Source organism: Mustelus asterias, chromosome 21 (assembly GCF_964213995.1).
Source record: "Mustelus asterias chromosome 21, sMusAst1.hap1.1, whole genome shotgun sequence".
Classification (NCBI taxonomy): Eukaryota; Metazoa; Chordata; class Chondrichthyes; order Carcharhiniformes; family Triakidae; genus Mustelus; species Mustelus asterias.
In genome coordinates, this window is record NC_135821.1 from 80746917 (window position 1) to 80769835 (window position 22919).

The 22919-nt window shown below is 45.0% G+C and overlaps 1 protein-coding gene across 1 annotated transcript in view; it reads left to right on the forward strand.

Moving 5' to 3' along the window:
• The window catches only part of LOC144508998 (tumor necrosis factor alpha-induced protein 3-like), a 39695-nt gene extending 19808 nt beyond the window's left edge, over window positions 1-19887 (forward strand). Inside the window, exons 4-8 of the mRNA XM_078237222.1 lie at window positions 60-230; window positions 2008-2176; window positions 8056-8954; window positions 14022-14266; window positions 19615-19887. Coding sequence (XP_078093348.1) covers window positions 60-230; window positions 2008-2176; window positions 8056-8954; window positions 14022-14266; window positions 19615-19887 — 1757 coding nt within the window. The remainder of the gene's footprint in view (window positions 1-59; window positions 231-2007; window positions 2177-8055; window positions 8955-14021; window positions 14267-19614) is intronic.
• The last annotated feature ends 3032 nt before the right edge of the window (window positions 19888-22919 follow it).

Genomic DNA, 22919 nt, shown 5'->3' on the forward strand with positions numbered 1-22919 from the left:
TGTGTTTTTATTGCAATAATCTTCCAATTGAAATAACTTTGTGGTTCTTTTGAAATCAGGAAATTCAGAAGGAAGTTCCAAAAGCGTTTCAGACACGATGACATCGAGTCCAGCTGGGATTTACCTGCCTTTGCACTGGCCTCCCTATCGCTGCCTCACTTATCCCATTTTGCTCAGCTGTGTGAATCAACATTTCACACCACTCGTCAGTATCAACGACGTAGGGCCGGGTAAGGTGTTCGATTTGTCCATTTCAAGAATAGGTCTGCCTTCGGGTAGCGTGCAAAGACCGGCAGCAAATCAAAATGGCCGCTTTCCAGCATCCTGGCCTGTAACTAACCTGAGAGTTAATTTCAAGAATGGAGAACAAATAGATTTCCTACAGAAACAGAAAATGTTGGAAAATCACAGCAGGTCTGACAGCGTCTGTGGAGCTCTGCTGAAGGGTCACCCAGACTCAAAACGTTGGCTCTATTCTCTCTCCACAGAGGCTGTCAGACCTCCTGAGATCTTCCAGCATTTTCTGTTTTTGTTTCAGATTGCAGCATCCGCACTATTTTGCTTTTATGAACAGACTTCCTCGCCTTGTCGGCAATTGTAAATACACTTTCGCAGCCGCAATATCCTTAAGGTCAAATTCCTTGAATCACAATGCCCGTGGTTAAACACATGTACCTCCCACCTCCCAGCAATGACCCTGCCATACTCACTCAGGGATCTCATTGCAATGAAGTAGGTGGTACAAGTGTACACAGCCCGTGACCCTGGCTACAAACTCCTCCTGCCCCGGGAGTCGATTTTTATCAATAATCCTTTGGTTGGGGGTCTGGACCTCGGTCCAAACTGCTCACAGCCACTTTTGAAAGCCCCTCACCATAATCAGACACTCGGGAAACACACAGTGCATGGCAGGACCTTGCATCCTGGCATTGGACATACTGAAAACATAGAAACATAGAAACATAGAAACCCTACAGTGCAGAAGGAGGCCATTTGGCCCATCGAGTCTGCTCCGACCACAGTCCCACCAAGGCCCTACCCCCACATATTTACCCGCTAATCCTTCTAACTACACATCTCAGGGACAATTTTTAACCTGGCAAATCAACCTAACCCGCACATCTTTGGACTGTGGGAGGAAACCGGAGCACCCGGAGGAAACCCACGCAGACACGAGGAGAATGTGCAAACTCCACACAGACAGTGACCCGAGCCGGGAATCGAACCCAGGACCCTGGAGCTGTGAAGCAGCAGTGCTAACCACTATGCTACCGTGCCGCCCGCAAAAACATTAAGAATATAATTCTGTTCCTTTAGTTCTCAGATGTTTTATCTGGGTGAGAGATTTTGGGTAAGAGACTTTTGACCCATGAATGCGAACATAAAGTTGTGGCCGTGGCAGCAATGTGCGGGGTGGCCCTGAGCAGGGGAGACCTTTCTCCAGCCCCTGAGCAGGGGAGACCTTTCTCCAGCCCCTGAGCAGGGGAGACCTTTCTCCAGCCCCTGAGCAGGGGAGACCTTTCTCCAGCCCCTGAGCAGGGGAGACCTTTCTCCAGCCCCTGAGCAGGGGAGACCTTTCTCCAGCCCCTGAGCAGGGGAGACCTTTCTCCAGCCCCTGAGCAGGGGAGACCTTTCTCCAGCCCCTGAGCAGGGGAGACCTTTCTCCAGCCCCTGAGCAGGGGAGACCTTTCTCCAGCCTGGAGGAGTCTGTCAAAAACCAGAAACTTTAAAGAAATTATAATTGATTGGCTGCCTCTAGCTCTGGCTGCTATTCCAATATCTGTGACCAGTGAGGAGACGGTCTCTGCTCCCCTGCTGATTGTTAGAGTATTCTCTTTATCTTTAAAGGAGATTTCTTCTGGGCCAGATGTGGAGCAGGAGGGAAATTTCAACTCCCAAATGTGTGAATAAATGAGGAGGAATGATCACAGCATTTGTTCACGTCTCCCATTGTTCTGGCTCTGGGAATATATTTTTTAAAAGATTCCAAATTTCTTCCTCCTTCAGAAATCAATGCTTTTCCGCTGGTCGTACCGAGTGAGGAAGGGAGCGTCGAGTTACCAATCCGCTTTCTCCTGGATACTGAGAAAGGTGACAAGAAGCAATTGCTGGACAGTTATCTAACCAGGATTCCTGTCCCGGACTGGAAAGGTGTGGAATTTGTCAATGCAGCCAGGTCAGTCCAGTTTCTCACTAATTACCTTCAACTTATCGTTATGTCATTCTCATGATGGGTGACACGGTGGCACAGTGGTTAACACTGCTGCCTCACAGCTCCAGGGACCCCGGGTTTGATTCACAACTTGGGTGACTGTCTGTGTGGAGTTTGCACATTTCCCCCGTAACTGCGTGGGTTTCCTCCGGGTGCTCTGGTTTCTTCCCACAGTCCAAAGATGTGCGGGTTAGATTGATTGGCCATGCTTATTGCCCATGCGTGGTTCAGAGGGATTAGCAGGGTAAATATGTGGGGTTGCGAGAATAGAGCCTGGCTGGGATTGCTGTCAGTGCAGACTCAATGGGCCGAATGGACTCTTTCTGTACTGTAGGGATTCTATGATTCTATGATTATCCAAAAAGCAAATCCTCAAATCAGGTCCACGTATGCACTGACTGCTCGCAATGAAAAGTTTGCGGACGACACAAAACTGGCAGGACTTGCAAATAGTGAGGAACATTGTCAGAGGCTACAGAAGGATATAGATAGGCTGGAAATTTGGGCAAGGAAATGGCAGATGGAGTTCAATCCTGATAAATGCGAAGTGATGCATTTTGGTGGGAATAATGTAGGGAGGAGCTACACGATAAATGGAAGAACCATAAAGGGTGTAGAGACGCAGAGGGACCTGGGTGTGCAAGTCCACAGATCTTTGAAGGTGACGTCACAGGTGGAGAAGGTGGTGAAGAAGGCATATGGCATGCTTGCCTTTATAGGACGGGGCATAGAGTATAAGAGTTGGGGTCTGCTGTTGCAGATGTATAGAACGTTGGTTCGGCCGCATTTGGAATACTGCGTCCAGTTCTGGTCGCCACACTACCAGAAGGACGTGGAGGCTTTGGAGAGAGTACAGAGGAGGTTTACCAGGATGTTGCCTGGTATGGAGGGGCTTGGTTATGAGGAGAGATTGGGGAAACTGGGGTTGTTCTCCTTGGAAAGACGGAGGATGAGGGGAGACTTAATAGAGGTGTATAAAATTATGAAAGGCATAGATAGGGTGAACGGTGGGAAGCTTTCCCCCGGGTCGGTGGTGACGTTCACGAGGGGTCATAGGTTCAAGGTGAAGGGGGGGAGGTTTAACACAGATATCAGAAGGACATATTTCACACAGAGGGTTGTGGGGGCCTGGAATGTGTTGCCGGGCAAGGTGGTGGAGGCGGACACACTGGGAACGTTTAAGACTTATCTAGACAGCTATATGAACGGAGTGGGAATGGAGGGATACAAAAGAGTGGTCTAGTTTGGACCAGGGAGCGGCGCGGGCTAATTGTTCCTTGTCTCGGGGGCAGGGAATTCATATGGTGTTCGTGGAAGTGGAAATGACTAGGGTTGGGAAGCATTTTCCGATCAGGGCCATTGTGATCTCCTGGACTCGTTTCGATCGCCTCAGGGGGTCGGAGAGGAATTTCCCAGATTTTTTTTTCCCCATATTGGCCCTGGGGTTTTTCACTCTGGGTTTTCGCCTCTCCCTGGAGATCACATGGTCTGGAATGGGGGGGTGGGGGTGAGTTAATAGGTTGTAATGAACAAAGCATCGTAGCTGTGGGGGACAGCTCGGTGGATAGGATATTGGTATGTAGATAGGCTGGAAAATTGGGCGGGGATCCTGGATTCAGGATTCAATCCTGGACCGGGGAGCGGCGCGGGCTTGGAGGGCCGAAGGGCCTGTTCCTGTGCTGTATTGTTCTTTGTTCTTTGTTCTTTGTATGGGTGGGATTCTCTGGCTGCAAGCGCCCCAACACCAGAAATTCCCGCCCACACTCAGCGCACCTTTGAATGTTCTGCTAAATTCTCTGCCTCACTCACTACGATTCCTGTGGCCAAGTTGAGAGAATTTCAGCCCATGAGTCTCAAAGTCAACATTACAGCTGACAGGACTGCACAGAATGTGAACAGCAAAAAGGCAAGTGAAATGTAAAATAATTATACCAAGGCCCGCCTACAGACCCTGCTTTCTTTTTAAATATAGAATCAAATCCCAGTGGGAAAAGTGAGTTTTCACTTGCGATGGCTGGGTCTTGATCCAATCCACTGACAAACCTTGTTCAGCGCAAGGTTCTAAACGCTGCCTTTGAATCAGGAAATCAGTAACTATTGTAGGCTGGATTTCGGCAGAGTCGGGAAGTCTCCCACCGGTCAGTTTGTGCCCCAGGAGGAACGGTGAGGGATGTGATTTGCACAAGAGGGAACATCAGCAGGACCAGCTGAGTTCAAACAGGACCCATTTTGGCTTTTTCCAAGGGCCTTAACCCACAGTGTGGGAGTCAGAAATTGATGGAGTGGATAAAGCCTCTATAAATGTCACAACATGAAGTTTTTTAATGTCCTTCAAACTTTAAAAAATATAGTCTGCAGCTGTCAGTGAGAGTTTAAAAAGGACCTTTTGTTGGACTGCTTTGATTGACAGATGTAGGTCAGAAAAAAAACATAGCATCTGCTCATGAAGTTTCAATAGGACTCTTTATTGACATTTCCAAAGGACCAGCATATGCCATTACAGATGCTTGGCTGAGTTTCTAAAGTTACAATTACCTCAGCAGAGGTTCTGAGCTCACAGTTTTATTGACAGTTTAAAGAGTCTATTAGTGGTCCATTTTGGCAGGTCAAATGGGATGAAGGAGTATAATATCAAGGGTAAGACTCTTAGCAGTTTAGAGGATCAGAAGGACCTTGGGGTCCGGGTCCATAGGACTCTTAAATCGGCCTCGCAAGTAGAGGAGGTGGTTAAGAAGGCGTATGGTGTACTGGCCTTCATCAATCGAGGGATTGAGTTTAGGAGTCGGGAGATAATGATGCAGCTTTATAAGACCCTCGTCAGACCCCACTTGGAGTACTGTGCTCAGTTCTGGTCGCCTCATTACAGGAGGGATGTGGAAATTATTGAAAGGGTGCAGAGAAGATTTACAAGGATGTTGGCTGGATTGGTTGGCATGCCTTATGAGGATAGGTTGAGCGAGCTCGGTCTTTTCTCCTTGGAGAGACGAAGGATGAGAGGTGACCTGACAGAGGTGTACAAGATGTTGAGAGATATAGATCAGGTGGATTCTCGGAGGCTTTTTCCCAGGGCTGAAATGGCTGCTATGAGAGGACACAGGTTTAAGGTGCTGGGGAGTAGGTACAGAGGAGATGTCAGGGGTAAGTTTTTCACTCAGAGGGTGGTGAGTGAGTGGAATCGGCTGCCATCAGTGGTGGTGGAGGCAAACTCGATAGGGTCTTTTAAGAGACTTCTGGATGAGTACATGGGACTTAATAGGATTGAGGGTTATAGGTAGGCCTATATATAAGCCTAGGTAGGTAGGGACATGACCGCGCAACTTGTGGGCCGAAGGGCCTGTTTGTGCTGTATTTTTTTCTATGTTCTATGTTCTAAAGGATTAGCTGTATTTGATGTGTGGTCTGAATAGAAGTTAGTTTGTTTTTATAAGAGATAAATCACTCGTAGAGATTTAAAAGCTTTGAATGGATTTTGTGAATGGGAGATTTCTTTCACTATCAAATGTGTCAGATTGAGAGCTGAATTCAATTGTTAGCGGTTTTGTTTTCATTGCCAACTGGCTGCTGAGGTCTGCCCATGGTGAATATTGGGTGAGTGGCTATGGAGGTGGCATGGAGGGTTCGGAGCATGGTGAGGGTTGGTGTTAGGGGGTGAGTTGGTGTGAGGGCTAGAGGATGTAACAATGTCTAAAACAACTGGGAAAAAGGCCCGAAAAACTGAGGCAGCTCTCCTAACCCACCACCCATTGCCTACCCTCGTGGCTATCTGCACTATGCTTCCGAGATTGGCAGGCCCAACTAGATCCCGCATTTGCCTTCCGCCCCCAGACCTAACATTGTGCCACTCAGGGCACTTTAACCAATAGAGGTCTGGGGAATCGGGAAATTTCCAAACTCAAACTACCTAACCCAGCATCCAGAATCCGGCCTGAGAAATGATCTTGGCACACTGGCACATGTGGGATACAATAGGGAAAAACTCTGAGGAACTGCTTTTCCCACCATGTCCGTGCCCATATTGCAGGGCTCATTAACATGTTACAGTAAGGAAGGTTTGCCTGGGATAATGCAACAGAGGAAACAGAATCTTGGACTCAGGCCCTTGTCACCCCCAGGAAGAAAGTGGCACAGTCTGGTGAAACCTCTAAATCAGGCAAGCAATTTGCATTTATATAGCACCTTTAATGGAGTAAAACATCTCAAGCTGCTTCACAGCTACTCACCAACAAAGGTTTTTAACAGTTGTTTTGTATTACTGAGTCCAATGGGAATATTTCCACGTTTAAAATATACAAAATTGCAAGTTGCCTTGGCTCAACCCAGGGAACCAGAGCGATAGCAGATAATGAGCAGGTTAATTAATTCCCCGGCTACTTCCCACTCACCTGCCTCCTCACTGGAGAATGAGCAGTCATTTATTGAGAAAAATTGGAAGCTTGGGATTGGTGATTGTCGGAGAGCTATTGAGAATAAAAAATGCAATCACTTTTTGTATTGGATCAGAGCCTCTGAGTAAACATTCCAAATTAATGCCTTTGTTCAGTGAACAATGACATTTTGTAGATTTTATACATTCACATCATTGAAAATATTTTGTCCAGATAGGGGAGGTGGTGACATTGCGATAACATCACTGGTAACCCAAAGGCCCAGGGCAATGCTCTGGCGACACAGGTTCAAATCCCATCAGGGCTTTTGGTGGAATTTAAATTCAATGAATAAAGCTGGAATATAGTCTCAGTAATGATGACCAGAAACTATCATTGATCATGGCAAAAACCTAACTGATTCATTAATGCCCTTTAAGGAAGGAAATCTGTCGTCCTTACCTGGTCTGGCCTACATGTGACTCCAGATCCGCAACAATGTGGCACGGTGGCACAGTGATTAGCACTGCTGCCTCACAGTGCCAGGGACCTGGGTTCAATTCTGCCTCAGGTCACTGTCTGTGTGGAGTTTGCACATTCTCCCCGTGTCTGCATAGGTTTCCTCTGGGTATTCCAGTTCCCTCCCACAGTCCAAAGATGTGCGGGTGAGGCTGATTGGCCATGCTAAATTGCCCCTTAGTGTCAGGGGGATTAGGAGGGTAAATATATGGGGTTACAGGGATAGGGCCTGTGTGTGGGATTGTTGTTGGTGCAGGTTCAATGGGCCGAATGGCCTCCTTCTGCACTGTAGATTCAATTGTCTATGAATCTATGTTGTTGACCCTTAACTGCCCTCTGAAATGGCCAAGAAGCCACTCAGTTCAAGGACAATCACGGATGGGCAAAAATGCTGGCCTTGCCAATAGTGCCCACATCCCATGAAAAAATAATATTTTTAAAATTGCATAAGGCTGTGGCTATAATTTTTAGATTGGAGGCAACTTGAGCACCAAGTTGTTCATAATATTTTTTCAGTTCTTCGCTCTGCCCCGAGAAGCAACTCCAAATCTCTCACTTTGAGGCGAGTATCGTTCATAATAAGCTGATATAATGGCCAGGATTTTCCAATTCCCAGCGGTGAAGGCAGTTCACCATCGCCCCCCGGCAGGATCTTCCAGTCCCACCAAAGTCTACACCGCTTTGCATGGCTCACCTGTCCTGCCACCAGGGAACCTGCCGCAGGGAATCACCCTTAGCAGGACTGGAAGATCCTGCTGGTGAGAAGGACTGGAAAATCCCACCCAGTTTGTTTTGAAATCCCTCGGGTGAATAAATGGGATTGGACAGAGTCTGCTATCTGTGTAATCAACCAGAACACTCAATCTATGTCTCAATGAAGCAAGTGAAAAGTCTTCTAATTGAATCCTTCCAAGGAGAAAAATAAGATTCTAAATAAATGCAGTTTGTTTTGTTTTGCAGGTTGTTTACAAATCCTTTGCCCGATGATCTTAACTTGGTTCAAGATTATTTCCAGCTGGTTAATCATCAGTACAAATTCTGGCAGGAAAACCTGGAGAAGGAAAGAAGTTGTGAGAATGAGGAGGAGTTTACTTTTCCCGCAAATCTATCTATCATGGGGGACAAATGCTTGACTCAAGGTTGCATATACTTTTGCTCTAAATTCACCAAACCATTCTGTCATACGTGTCACAATGGTTTCCAAAAGAGAGAAGTGGCTTCCAGGACCAACAGCCGTAAACAAAGTGGCAGCCAAGGCTCTGATGGACATCTGAAGGAGTTACAATCAGAAAAAACAAAGACCTTTGGATTGCAAAGCATCAGGAACACTCAACCAACTCCACCCCCACCAGCATCGCACATTCTCTTCATCAATGAGGACAATGCCCTGAAATGTAAAACACCCCATTGTCTATTCACTGGAATGGTGTCTCAGAATGGGTTCTGTCCAAGCTGTTTCCGAGGAAATGACCACTTGGAATACTTTCCAGAGGGAGACAATAACTCTGATCCATGCTTTCCAAAGTTGACAGCTGGATTAGTGGAGGAAAGGATGGATTTGTGGGGAGACAGATGCAGCAACTGTAAGCAAGAGATAAGAAAGTTCAATGGTTTGTGCTTCTCTTGCTTAAAGTCAATGGATTCTCTCCCAAAGTCACATGCCAGAACAGAGCACATTCGTTCCGAGTCGCTGGCCAACATTGGCACTTATAGAACGTTGTCTCACCGGGACCAGGGACAGACGTTCAGTCAGATCGGAGAGTGTGGAAAATGCAGAAATCCAAAGTGTCAGTACTTTGGGACTGAAGATCAGAATGGATTTTGTACGGCGTGTTTCTTTAAATATGTGGAAGAGATTGGTGAGTAGTTTGTATTTTGTAAATTATGCTTTCAGAAATCATTAACACCACGGCTTGAAATTTTCAGGTGTGTGCCTATGGAAAGGAAGTTGTCAACTGGCGTTGCTCATCAGACAATCCCATGCCATGTGACGTACACTCATCGAGTGAGATTCTCTGGCCTCCCCTCAGTGTTTTTTCAGGGCAGGAGGGGGTGCTCTGCTTGCTGGCTGTGGGATCCTGTGGTTCCACCGCTGTCAATGGGAATTCCCACTGAAGCCACCTCATGCTGTCAGGAAGCCCACGGCAGAGGGTTCACTGTCGGTGGGAGCAGAGAATCCTGCCAGTGGGAACGGCCAGGGAATTTGGGCCTCAGTAACGGAGGCTCCTCTCAGCCACAGCTGTGACAAAATCTGCCCTTTGGCTTTTGCAAAATCATCAAGCCTGAAATCTTCTTAAATTGCTGATTTCCATCATCATCTGACTCTGCCTCTCCCTCAACTCATCTGTGCTGAAACCCTTACCAATGCCTTTGTAACCCTTCAGACTTAAATATTCTCGGTTTTATAATGTCAATTGAAAGATATAAGGAGAGATGGACAAATCTGCAGGGCCACTAAAAAAGGTGAAAAATATTCATCGCAATTACAAAGGCTGCTAATATCGTAATTTTACATTTCAGCCTTTGCAAATGTTGTTTGAGTAGTAAATATATACCACGACATTGAGTCTTTTAACACCCTCTATATGGAGGCAGGAATTTGGGCAGCAAAACACTGGATCCTCTTGCAGCTGAGAGATATGTTAAGCACGGACATTGTTAGACAAGCTGTAAAAAGACACCACTCGTTTGGCAGAGCTTGCTTCTGGTGCACTGGAATTTCTCCTCCTCTTTGTCCATTGAACATAAAGAGGTGAATCTCCATCGGGAAGCCTGTCATCCCTCTATTACTGTGGGTGGAACTAAAGTATATTTCTGTTGTTTCATAAAGACAACAAAGTTGATTTCTCTTCTTACTGCCATTTATATTCAAACCAAAGTTGAAGTTAAGATTGTTGTTAACCCAGGGTTTCTCAAAGTGGGGATCACGACCTGTGCATGAGTCACAGGGATGTTGAAAATGGGTTGGTAGATATCGCGTCTAAAAAATCAAGGGATGTTCTGTGATCCTCCTCAAATGAAAAGTGGGATGCTCTGTTTATAACGCACATTTTATAGGAGGCGGTATGGCAATGAGGATCTCTTGACTCAGACAATGAGAAAGCCAGCATTAAGAGGAAAAGTTTGTTTTGCCTGATACAATTCAAGCTGTGTACACATTGAAAGGAAAAGGTAAGAAGGTGTGTTTTTAAATGTAGAGTAAATCCCATTTAGATTGTGACTTGAGCAGCTTGCTGAGGTCGCCAGGGCGGCCATTTCGTAAAATTGGGTCATAGAAACATAGAAAATAGGAGCAGGAGGAGGCCATTCAGCCCTTCGAATCTCCTCTGCCATTCATTATGATCATGGCTGATCATCCAACTCAATATCCTGATCCCGCCTTCCCCCCTGTATCCTTTGATTCCCCCTCACCCTGACAGATATATCTGACTGATTCCTGAAAACATACACTGTTTTGGCCCCCTGGAAAATGAGTTTGAAAAGTCCTCAGTTAACCGTCTGAAACATTTCAATCCGGTGTAAAATATTGTCAGGCTAAAATGAATTCATCCGTCTCGAAACACTGTTACACAGAACAGCTTTATATACAGTTTGCAGCAGATAACATCGCAATGTGGGTGGATTATAGCAAGCACATTCCTGGCTCATCTCCCTCAGATTGCTAGACATTAGAGATTATTTTGCTTAACAAACTGGATTTAAAAGCAACAGTGAGTTATCTTAAAATAGTTCTGGTGGTCAGGATTGGCCGTTTAAAACTTGTCTCCCAGACGTGCTGGCTTTTGTCATCTTCCATTTCCAAAGTTGCTGCTTGTATTACACAAGGAAATGTCCCAGAACGTGTCCCATTTCACTGGTGACCCAGTTACTTAGCATCTCCTGATAAGTGGCCTATATTTGAATGTTTAGTTGTCCAGTTACTCCGCACCACAACGTTAGGACGGGGTGAAGTGTGATTTTCCAGCCCACTCCTTAAAAAGACCGGGATTTTCCGACACTGACTCAGGAAAACCCCAGGCTTTGGATGTGGGGAGCCGGCATCTTGATGCAGACATTCTCAAGGATTAGTGAACCGGCTTAAAAAAGTGGAAACAAATTCAATGACGGAAAACAGGTAATGGATTAATGTGTTTCTAGTCACTCGCAGTAAAACTAACCAGCTCGATTTTTTAAAAGCTGCATTTGCAGCCAGCACTGTGCAATTGTTTGCACAGCTGTGGTGTTTATTGGATGCAGCAGGGTGCATGCACAGTGATCACTGACCCTGAATGACAAATATTACAGAGCCAGCAGCAGAATCTCTCAAGCACCCACAGGTTTCTTCATCCCATTTCATTCCCTTCCCATTTTTCTTCCCCTTTTCTCCCCTGTTCTTTTGGGAAAATACCTTTCTTCCCATGAACCATCTTGTATTTCAGTGGTGTGGAAGGGATGAAGTGTAATTAAACTTTCCATCCATCATCTGTCTGCCTTGTTGGTGTTTAACATGCTGGGCCAGCAGGAGAAATAAGCCCCCAGACCAGCAGAGTGAACTGTAGCTGTCACTGGTTGGATCACCGACCTCTCCCCCCTCTCAATCCTGATCTCTGGAAACTGAAGCCCCTGCAGGCAAGCTGTGCCCTGACTACCCACCACACCACCCCACCTCCGCAATACCCTCCACCCCCACCGCTCCTCTGCCCCCACCCCAACACCATGGAGCTCAGAAACTGAGTGAACAGCTTGCAACCAGCACTGTGTCTCCGGCAAATAACAACATAGGTTCTTCATGTGTGTCGCCAAGTGCATGTGGACAGTGGCCATTCTGCATTGCGAGGAAACACAGACAGACATAGAAGGAAAAAGTGAGGGATTCTAAAGCAAAATAAGAATAGGGTGCAAAATATCGATGAGTTACGCTCGAGAAAGACGCTGTACTGACCTCAGGCTGAACCTCGTGACTGAAAATCTCGAATCAGTTTGGGTGGCATTTACCCAGAACTTGTCCAAGTGTCAGGCTCTGACTGCAAGCCAGCATCTATCTCTCCAGATATACTGCCGAGTTTTCACGTCAGATCTTCTGACAAAATGAACAGGGGGAATGTTTATGTCGTTGCCCTCTTCCTCCCAGGGTGGAACCTGATACGCAGTCTAGGATCTGACTGTGCACAGCTAGGACTAGGTGCACTCAGTCTAGGACAGTGCACAGCTGTAGTAAAGAGTTCCCCAGTGTTTAAGTTACCAAGCCTACTTTGTGGTTCTTCTTGCACAATATTTCAATAAGTATAATTTAATAACATACAAGATCCTGAGGGGATGTAACAGGGCGGATACCAGGAAGATTGCCTTTAGAACAAAGAAAAGAACAAAGAATAAAGAAAATTACAGCACAGGAACAGGCCCTTCAGTACTCCAAGCCTGCACCGACCATGCTGCCCGACTTAACTAAAACCCCCTACCCTTCTGGGGACCATATCCCTCTATGCCTATCCTATTCGTGTATTATCCAGATGCCCCTTAAAACTCACTATCGTATCCGCTTCCACTACCTCCCCCGGCAATGGGTTCCAGACACCCACCACTCTCTGTGTAAAGAATCTGCCTCGTACATGTCCTTTAAACCTTGCCCCTCGCACCTTAAACCTATGCCCCCTAGTAATTGACTCTTCCACCCTGAGAAAAAGCTTCTGACTATCCACTCTGTCCATGCCCCTCATAATCTTGTAGACTTCTATCAGGTTGCCCCTCAACTTCCGTCGTTCCAGTGAGAACAAACCAAGTTTCTCCAAACTCTCCTCATAGCTAATGCACTCCCTACCAGGCAACATCCTGGTAAATATTTTCTGTACCCTCTCCAAAGCCTCCACATCCTTCCGGTAGTGTGGCGACCAGAATTGAACACTATATTCCAAGTGCGGCCTAACTAAGGTTCTATGAAGCTGTAACATGACTTGTCAATTTTTAAATTCAATGCCCCGGCCGATGAAGGCAAGCATGCCATGGGCTTTCTTGACTACCTTCTCCACCTGCGTTGCCACTTTCAGTGACCTGTGTATCTGTACATCCAGATCCCTCTGCCTATCAATACTCTTAAGGGTTCTGCCATTTACGGTATATTTCCTATCTGTATTAGACCTTCCAAAATGCATTACCTCACATTTGTCGGATTAAACTCCATCTTCCATCTCTCTGCCCAAATCTCCAACCGATCTATGTCCTGCTGTATCCTCTGATGGTCCTCATCGCTATCTGCAAATCCACCAACCTTTGTGTCATCTGCAAACTTACTAATCAAACCAGTTACATTTTTCTCCAAATCATTTATATATATTACAAATAGCAAAGGTCCCAGCACTGATCCCTGAGGAACACCACTTGTCGCAGCCCTCCATTCAGAAACGCACCCTTCACTGTTACCCTCTGTCTTCTATGACCGAGCCAGTTCAGTATCCACCTTGCCAGCTCACCTCTGATCCCATGTGACATCACTTTCTGCATTGTGGTTCCTCTTCCGGGGGAGACTGGAACCAGGGGACACGGTTTAAAAAAAGAGAATTTTCATTTAAAATGGAGATGAGAATTTTTTTCTGTGAGGGTCATGAATCTGTGAAATTCCCTCCCCCAGAGAGTGGTGGAGCTTGTGTCATTGGATATTTTTAAGGCTGTGTTAGGTTTCTAATTGATAAGGGGGTCAAAGGGGGTCAAAGTGTATAGGGGGTATTCAGGAAAGTAGAGGCCACAATCAGATCAGCCATGATCTTATCAAATGGTGGGCCAGGCTCGAGGGGCTGAATGGCCTACACATGAATTACATTTTCTACAGAGACACCAATTTAATAAAATACATGCATTGTGTTTTACTAGTAGGAATTGTGGTGAGTTTGCTGAATATTTGTTGGGGTTAGTATGATTGATGGTGAGACTTATTATAATGTTTGTCTTTCCAGGGGCTTCCACTGAGCAAGATCCAAACAGACAGCAGAATAAAGAGTCTCTCCCTTCACCTCATGGGCACCTTGCTCAGATTTCTTCTCATCTTAAAAACATGTCCCTTTGTTGTAAACCCAACTGTAGCATGCTTGCCAATCCAGTGTACAACGGCTATTGTGAAAAGTGCTATGTTGATGTACAGAGTAAACATTTACAAAGACTTGAAGTAGGCAGTGACATTCCTACAGATCAACCTGCTTGGGTAAGTTAGGATTTTTTAATTTGAAGAAAGTGATGAGGTGGGGGAGGGGTGGGGGATGGAAACAATGCGATATGATTTTAAGAACATCTCCAACTTGTGACACACACCATGTGCCGGTTTTCCAGCTCCCCGGTGACAGGTTTTCCAGTGATCAAGCCAGTTTGCCATTGGCCGCTAGCGTGACTGGCCACTTGCATTGCTTGTTGGCCACGCTGCCGGGGAACCTCTGACAGGGAGCTGGAAAATCCCAGCCACATGTTCATGAATCAGAATCAAAACAGAAAATGCTGGAAGAACCTTCACACTGTCATTAATGCTTCCTCCGTTTTGTTCCCTATGCATCTTTGTTGCAATCTCTTCAAGCTCCTACTTATCATTGCCTGAAGCTGCTCCACCCCCTTATACAGTGTAAAATTCATCACATTTCTCCCCTTCTTTAGTTCTGAAGAAGAGCCTTATGGATTTGAAATGTAGCTTTGTTTCTCTCCACAGATGCTGCCAAATCCGCTCAGTCTTTTGGTATTTTCTGCTTATTTGCAGATTTCCAGAATTCTCAGTGTTTTCCTTTCTTATTGGTGAATGAGTTGGAAGTCGGTTTTGTAATATTTCCAGGCACTAGTGATCTGCCCGTGGCAGATTCTGTACATCTGTCCTTTCTGAATTTCATTTCGTTTCCAATTTTCTATTTTCCCTTTTCTGCAGTTTAGAGGTTTGGAAATCTCTTTATCACCTTAAAATAAACACAATATAGAAAAACTGTACAAATCAACTAGCAATTCTGACAGCCACCCACTCCACAGGGAGTAATGGCATGTCCATTACATATTCCCTTAAACTGAGCAGAAACATTAGCCAAACACAAGGGATGGCACGGTGGCACAGTGGTTAGCGCTGCTGCCTCACAGCGCCAGGGACCCACGTTCAATTCTGGCCTCAGGTCACTGTCTGTGTGGAGTTTGCACGTTCTCCCCATGTCTGCGTGGGTTTCCTCTGGGTGCTCCGGTTTCTTCCCACAGTCCAAAGTTGTGCGGGTTGGGTTGATTGCCCATGATAAATTGCCCCTTAGTGTCCATGGCATTAGAGGGTGAATACATGGGGATAGGGCCTGGGAGGGATTGTTGTTGGTACAGACTCGATGGGCTGAATGGCCTCCTTCTGCACTGTAGGGGTTCTACAAGCACTGAATGGCATGTTTTGTGATGGAGAGGTGGCTCGTTGTTGGTCAGATCTTCCAGTCAATGGAGTTCATGGGTTCTTGTACTCTCTGCTGCCAGGAACCTCACGGCGTGGGCTCACCATCAGTTGGACCGGACAATCCCATCCACAGGAACAGCTGGAATATTCCGACATTGCAAATGTAAAATGCTGTAGTAGAAAAGTGCAAAAGATGCTGGAAATACTCAGCAGCTCAGACAGGTTCTGCGGAGAGACAGAGTTCATAGAACATAGAACATTACAGCGCAGTACAGGCCCTTCGGCCCTCGATGTTGCGCCGACCAGTGAAACCAATCTAAAGCCCATCTAACCTACACTATTCCAATATCATCCATATGTTTATCCAATGACCGTTTAAATGCCCTTAATGTTGACAAGTCCACTACTGCTGCAGGCAGGGCATTCCACGCCCTTACTACTCTCTGAGTAAAGTACCTACCTCTGACATCTGTCCTATATCGATCACCCCTCAATTTAAAGCTATGTCCCCTCGTGCTAGCCATCACCATCTGAGGAAAAAGGCTCTCACTATCCACCCTGTCTAATCCTCTGATCATCTTGTATGCCTCTATTAAGTCACCTCTTAACCTTCTTCTCTCTAACAAAAACAACCTCAAGTCCCTCAGCCTTTCCTCATAAGACCTTCCCACCATACCAGGCAACATCCTGGTAAATCTCCTCTGCACCCTTTCCAACGTTTCCACATCTTTCCTATAATGCAGCGACCAGAACTGTACGCAATACTCCAAGTGCGGCCGCACCAGAGTTTTGTACAGCTGCAACATGACCTCCTGGCTCTGAAACTCAATCCCTCTACCAATAAAAGCTAACACTCCGTACGCCTTCTTAACAACCCTATCAACCTGGGTGCCAACTTTCAGGGATCTATGCACATGGACATCGAGATCTCCCTGCTCATCCACACTACCAAGTATCTTACCATTAGCCCAGTACTCTGTAATTCTGTTACTCCTTCCAAAGTGAATCACCTCACACTTTTCCGCATTGAACTCCATTTGCCACCTCTCAGCCCAGCTCTGCGACTTATCTATGTCCCTCTGTAACCTGCAACAACCTTCCGCACTGTCCACAACTCCACCGACTTTAGTGTCATCTGCAAATTTACTAACCCATCCTTCTACACCCTCATCCAGGTCATTTATAAAAATGACAAACAGCAGTGGCCTCAAAACAGATCCTTGAGGTACACCACTAGTAACTGAACTCCAGGATGAACATTTCCCATCAGCCACCACCCTCTGTCTTCTTACAGCTAGCCAATTCCTGATCTAAACCGCTAAATCACCCTCAATCCCATGCCTCCGTATCTTCTGCAATAGCTTACCGTGGGGAACCTTATCAAACGCTTGACTGAAATCCATATACACCACATCAACCGCTTTACCCTCATCCACCTCTTTGGTCACCTTCTCAAAGAACTCAATAAGGTTTGTGAGGCACGATCTACCCTTCACAAAACCGTATTGACTATCCCTAATCAAATTATTCCTTTCTAGATGATTATAAATCCTATCTCTTATAATCCTTTCCAAAACTTTGCCCAAAACAGAAGTAAGGCTCACTGGTCTATAATTACCAGGGTTGTCCCTACTCCCCTTCATGAATGAGGGGACAACATTTGCTATCCTCCAGTCTTCTGGCACTATTCCTGTTGACAATGACGACATAAAGATCAAAGCCAAAGGCTCTGCAATCTCCTCCCTAGCCTCCCAGAGAATCCTAGGATAAATCCCATCCGGCCCAGGGGACTTATCTATTTTCACACTTTTCAGAATTGCTAACACCTCATCAACCTCAATCCCGTCTAGTCCAATAGCCTGTATCTCAGTATTCTCCTTGACAACATTGTCTTTTTCCTGTGTGAATACTGATGAAAAATATTCATTTAGCGCCTCTCCTATCTCTTTAGACTCCACGCACAACTTCCCACTACTGTCTTTGACTGGCCCTAATCTTACCATAGTCATTCTTTTATTCCTGACATACCTATAGAAAGCTTTAGGGTTTTTCTTGATCCTACCTGCCATAGACTTCTCATGTCCCCTCCTGGCTCTTCTTAACTCTCTCTTTAAGTCCTTCCTGGCTAACTTGTAACTCTCAAGTGCCCTAACTGAGCCTTCACATCTCATCTTTACATAAGTCTCCTTCCTCTTCACAAGAGATTCAACATCTTTTGTAAACCACGGTTCCCTCGCTCGACCACTTCCTCCCTGCCTGACAGGTACATACTTATCAAGGACACGCAGTAGCTGTTCCTTGAACAAGCTCCACATTTCAATTGTGCCCATCCCCTGCAGTTTCCTTCCCAAACCTATGCATCCTAAATCTCGCCTAATCGCATCATAATTTCCTTTCCCCCAGCTATAACTCTTGCCCTTCGGTATATACCTATCCCTTTCCATCGCTAAAGTAAACGGAACCGAATTGTGGTCACTATCACCAAAGTGCTCCCCTACCTCCAAATCTAACACCTGGTCTGATTCATTACCCAGTACCAAATCCAATGTGGCCACGCCTCTTGTTGGCCTATCTACATACTGTGTCAGGAAACCCTCCTGCACACAATGGACAAAAACTGACCCCTCTAAAGTACTCGAACTATAGCTTTTCCAGTCAATATTTGCAAAGTTAAAGTCCCCATAACAACTACCCTGTTACTTTCGCTCTTATCCAGAATCATCTTTGCAATCCTTTCCTCTACATCTCTGGAACTTTTCGGAGGCCTATAGAAAACTCCCAACAGTGTGACCTCTCCTTTCCTGTTTCTAACCTCAGCCCAAACTACCTCAGTAGACGAGTCCTCATCAAACGTCCTTTCTGCCACCGTAATACTGTCCTTGACTAACAATGCCACATCTCCCCCTCTTTTACCACCTTCCCTGATCTTACTGAAATATCTAAATCCCGGAACCTGCAACAACCATTCCTGTCCCTGCTCTATCCATGTCTCCGAGATGGCCACAACATCGAAGTCCCAGGTACCAACCCATGCTGCAAGTTCACCCACCTTATTCCGGATGCTCCTGGCATTGAAGTATACACACTTCAAACCACCTTCCTGCCTGCCGGTACACTTCCGCGGCGTTGAAACCTTCTCCATGACCTCACTACTCTCAACCTCCTGTACACTGGATCTACAATTCAGGTTCCCATCCCCCTGTTGAATTAGTTTAAACCGTCCCGAAGAGCATTAGCAAATTTCCCCCCCAGGATATTGGTACCCCTCTGGTTCAGGTGTAGACCATCCCGTTTGTAGAGGTCCCACCTACCCCAGAATGAGCCCCAATTGTCCAGGTATCTGAATCCCTCCCTCCTGCACCATCCCTGTAGCCACGTGTTCAATTGCTCTCTCTCCCTATTCCTCTCCTCACTATCACGTGGCACGGGTAACAAACCAGAGATAACAACTCTGTTTGTTCTAGCCCTCAGCTTCCACCCTAACTCCCTGAATTTCTGCCTTACATCCCCATCCCTTTTCCTACCTATGTCTTGGGTGCCTATGTTCAGGGCAATAACTGATGAAAGTTTAACTTTGATGATCATCCCCCTTCATCGTGTGCGGTTAACTTTGTTTTTCTCACCACAGATGCTGCCCAGACACAGCAATCCTGATCAGAAAGAACAGGATTCCAATCTATTCTTACACCTTGCATTTGGAAAATTAAATCAATGTTTGAGCAAATCAAATAATCACTCTCATTTCCTACAACAGGATCATAATGTGGAATTTAATTGATTCATGGTGGTAGCTTGTTTGAGTGGAGTCCAGTGGAGTGGAGTGGAGTGGAGTACTTGTTTGATTGTACAGAGAGTTTAGGGGCAGAGGGAGCTGAGGGTATTTTCTTTTCAAAAGAGGGTAAATAAAAATAACAAAACAAGACAGTCTGTATGGGACAGTGAGAGACCTTGCAGAGTGCAGCAAAACCCTATTTCTCTGACTGAGTTGAGAATGTTTCGAGATTTCAGTCAAACCAGCAAAACAAAAACTTTATCAACTAAAAGCTGATGCCAAACTTTCCGCTGGAATACAATCTGTGAAAACAATAGCGTTAATCACTCGATCCACAAAACCTTTTAAAGAGAGTTGGCTGAATAACATGTTGTCATTTCAGAGTGATGTGATGCGGCGATCTCACAATTATAATCAGAGGTTACCTGAAGGAGGAGCAAGTGAACACTTTGCGTTGGAGACGGTGAGAAACAGAAAGGACGGCAATGCACATTCGCAGGCTTCACAGCTTCGCACTTCGTCATCAGCAGATCAACACAGTCCAGAAACAAAGAGAAATCTTTGCAGAACTCACGACTGTGAGCACTTTGGAAATACAAAATGTGACGGATACTGTAACGCTTGCTTCACCACCTCACAGATGCTCAGGAAATAGATATTTTACTCCCTCTCCCCACCACTTAGTCATTTGCTCCCAATTGGGTCTTAGTGTCACCCAGTTTTATCAGTGTTAATTGTCACCAGGAAAAAAATCAAACCTCTTCCAGTAAAACGGGAGCAGAGGATGGAATTTTCAGTTGGAGAATATTCTCAAGGTTCGGTGAATGAGTAATGATAAGAAATCAATGTTTTAAAGGAGAATTTGTTTCAACTTCCAAATCTACTTCATTTTTTAAGTGGATGATTGTTACATTCACAGTAAAGAGGAGGTTGTATGATACTGTGTTGGCCCAGTGAAGCATAACATTGATGCAATGCAATGCAATGTAACGTGAAAGTGGTTACTAGAGGGCACAAGATCATGAGAGCTTTGCTCACTCTCTGGTTGTTGCTGTCTCTCTCCCTGTGAGAAATCATCTCACCTCAGGCACTCGTTTCCTGGCAACGTAACATCAATCTCACGGGATGGTGACTCATTGACACGAACCTATTTCTAACCAACACCAGGAAATACTCCTCAGCACACCATTCTGTGCATCTTTGTGTGGTGGTCGTTTCACCGTTTCACAGGCAATTCCAGACACAACATTCTAGCTGAATAAAAGAAACTGAGAATTGTTCTTTTTAAAAATTGTGAAGTGCCACAATTCAGGTTGTAAACTTTTGAGAAATTATAACCATGCTGTCTAAAACAGGAATTAAATTGGAAATGTAATTTTGAATTGGTGGGTGGAGCCTTTCTGAAATATTCTGAGAGGATTTGGCAGAGTGGATGCTTGGAGGATGTGTCCACATGTGGGGAATCTAGAACTCAGACAGATAATTTAAAAATAAGGAGTTTCCCATTTAAGAGGGAGATGAGCAGTTTCTTCTCTGAGGGTTGTTAATATTGGAATTCATGACCCCAGAGAATGATAGCTGGGTCAGTGAATATATTCAAGACTGAGTCAGACAGATGTTTGATCTCTGGATGAGTCAAAGGTTATTGGAGGTAGGCAGGAAAGTGGAATTAAAGCCACACTCAGATCACCCATGACCTTATGGAAAGTGGAACAGGCATGAAGGGCCGAGTGGCCCACTCCTGCTCCTATTTCCTGTGTTCTTATGAGATTGCCAGTTTGTCTTGAACGGTGAATAGTTTTGAGCTGAACCTATGGAAAATTGAGTTTGAGTTTAGCAAAACCCCATTTCACCCAAAAACCATTGAGCAATCAGACTGACAACCTTCTGTCCAATCAGGGCATGGATTAAATTTAAATCCAGGTTCCCGGGGATGTTTACCATAATCTAGTTGTCACTTTACAGGGACTGTGGAAAAGTATTTTATTGAGCCAAAATAATTAAAAATGTGCTTGGCTATATTATGTACAAATTGTTTTATTAGTTCTTTGTATTTTTTCTTAGTTTTCTATAGATACTTGAGCAGGGATAATTTGAATCCTTTAACATTTCATTCATTTCTATAAAACATTGGTTCAATGAAGGGAACCTATTTCTGTTGAAAAGAAATACAGAAAATCATTTCAGAATGTGATAACCTGCAGGTCAGTAGCTGAATAATGACCAATATCTGCCTGACCTTTCTGTAAAAGGTTGCAAACACTAAAGGTCCATTGGCCTTCACAGTGAGTGTCTTAACACCTCATAGAAATATCTTCCTTTCATTATCAAGTTAATATTTTTTTAAATGGGGCAAAGAAAAAGCAAATTTATCTATTTGAAGATTTCCAAGACGCAGGTTTCTTCAAATCAGGCTGTCTTCAAATTGGAGTGATTCCATCTTCGTACTTGTACACAAGATATTTATTCACTTCTTGCTCTATGATTGGACTGCAATCAAATTATTTCCTTTCTCGTCGACATGGTAAAAACAGAAGAAGAAAGACTAGCAATAGAGCATGTCCTCCATCTTCAATAATGGCCACCATCTCCACCACTCTATAAAGCTCCAACTCATTGCTCCCAGTTAGTCAAATTCCTGAAAATGCATCCAACATTTGAATTCAGTGATAAAAAGCATACATCACTGTTCTTTAAAAGACAAAACATTTTATTATTCCATGTATCACTGCATCTTTTGCTGTTTGAATCATTCAAACCATGTTCAAATCAAACAGGTGGCAACACCGATATTAACAAGGGAGTAAAAGGAAACAGATTTTCTTTTAGCAGAGGGTTAGTGTGATCTGTGATCATTCCTAACTCTCTACTCTATCTAAAGCTTCTGTTTCTAATGTTTTCATCAAATATGTTTAAATAATGAAGTTAAATTGTAATCTGACTGTTTTCTGCACAATGTAACCAGGTTAACGATCAATGCAATGCACCCACGTTATCACCTGTGGAACTTATCAACTTTTCAGCATCTATATAAATACCCAACAGTCAAGAAAGGTGCCTCTCAAAGCACAACCACAGCCTACATTATAGTCTGCAGATAAACCTCATTCATTAGTTTCAGTTCCTGTAATGACTCAGTTAATAAAGGGACTGCCCAGTGTGGAACTGACCCATTGACAATAAGCGATGGGGAATCCCAAACTCAACACTGATTGCGCTCAGCTTGACTCTGGTTAATACAGTGGAGCTCAGTGTGGTTCTGCTGGGAAAGGGTAATGATGATTGCTGCTGATCGTTTGTGGCTGATGACAGGAGTTCACTACATTCCCTCCTTGATCCTGTGTTTGATCCCAGCAGGAATGTGAGGAACGTTCGGGGAACAATCGAGGGCTGATGGCATCCTTGGGATGTCACATGAGCTTCTGCAACATCCCAAAGCATTTCACCGGAACATTCCCAAACAAAATTGGACACCAAGCCAGAAAGGAGATATTATGGCAAGCGACCAAAGGTTTGGTCAAAGAGTTGGTCTTAAGGAGTCTTTTGGAGGAGGGAGGGGAAGTGATGAGGTTTCAGGAGGGAATTCCAAAGTTGAGGGCCCAAGCAGCTGAAGGAACAGCCACCAATAGTGGAGCAGTTAAATCAAGAGTGCAAAGAGGCTGGAATTATAGATATCAGAGGGTTAGT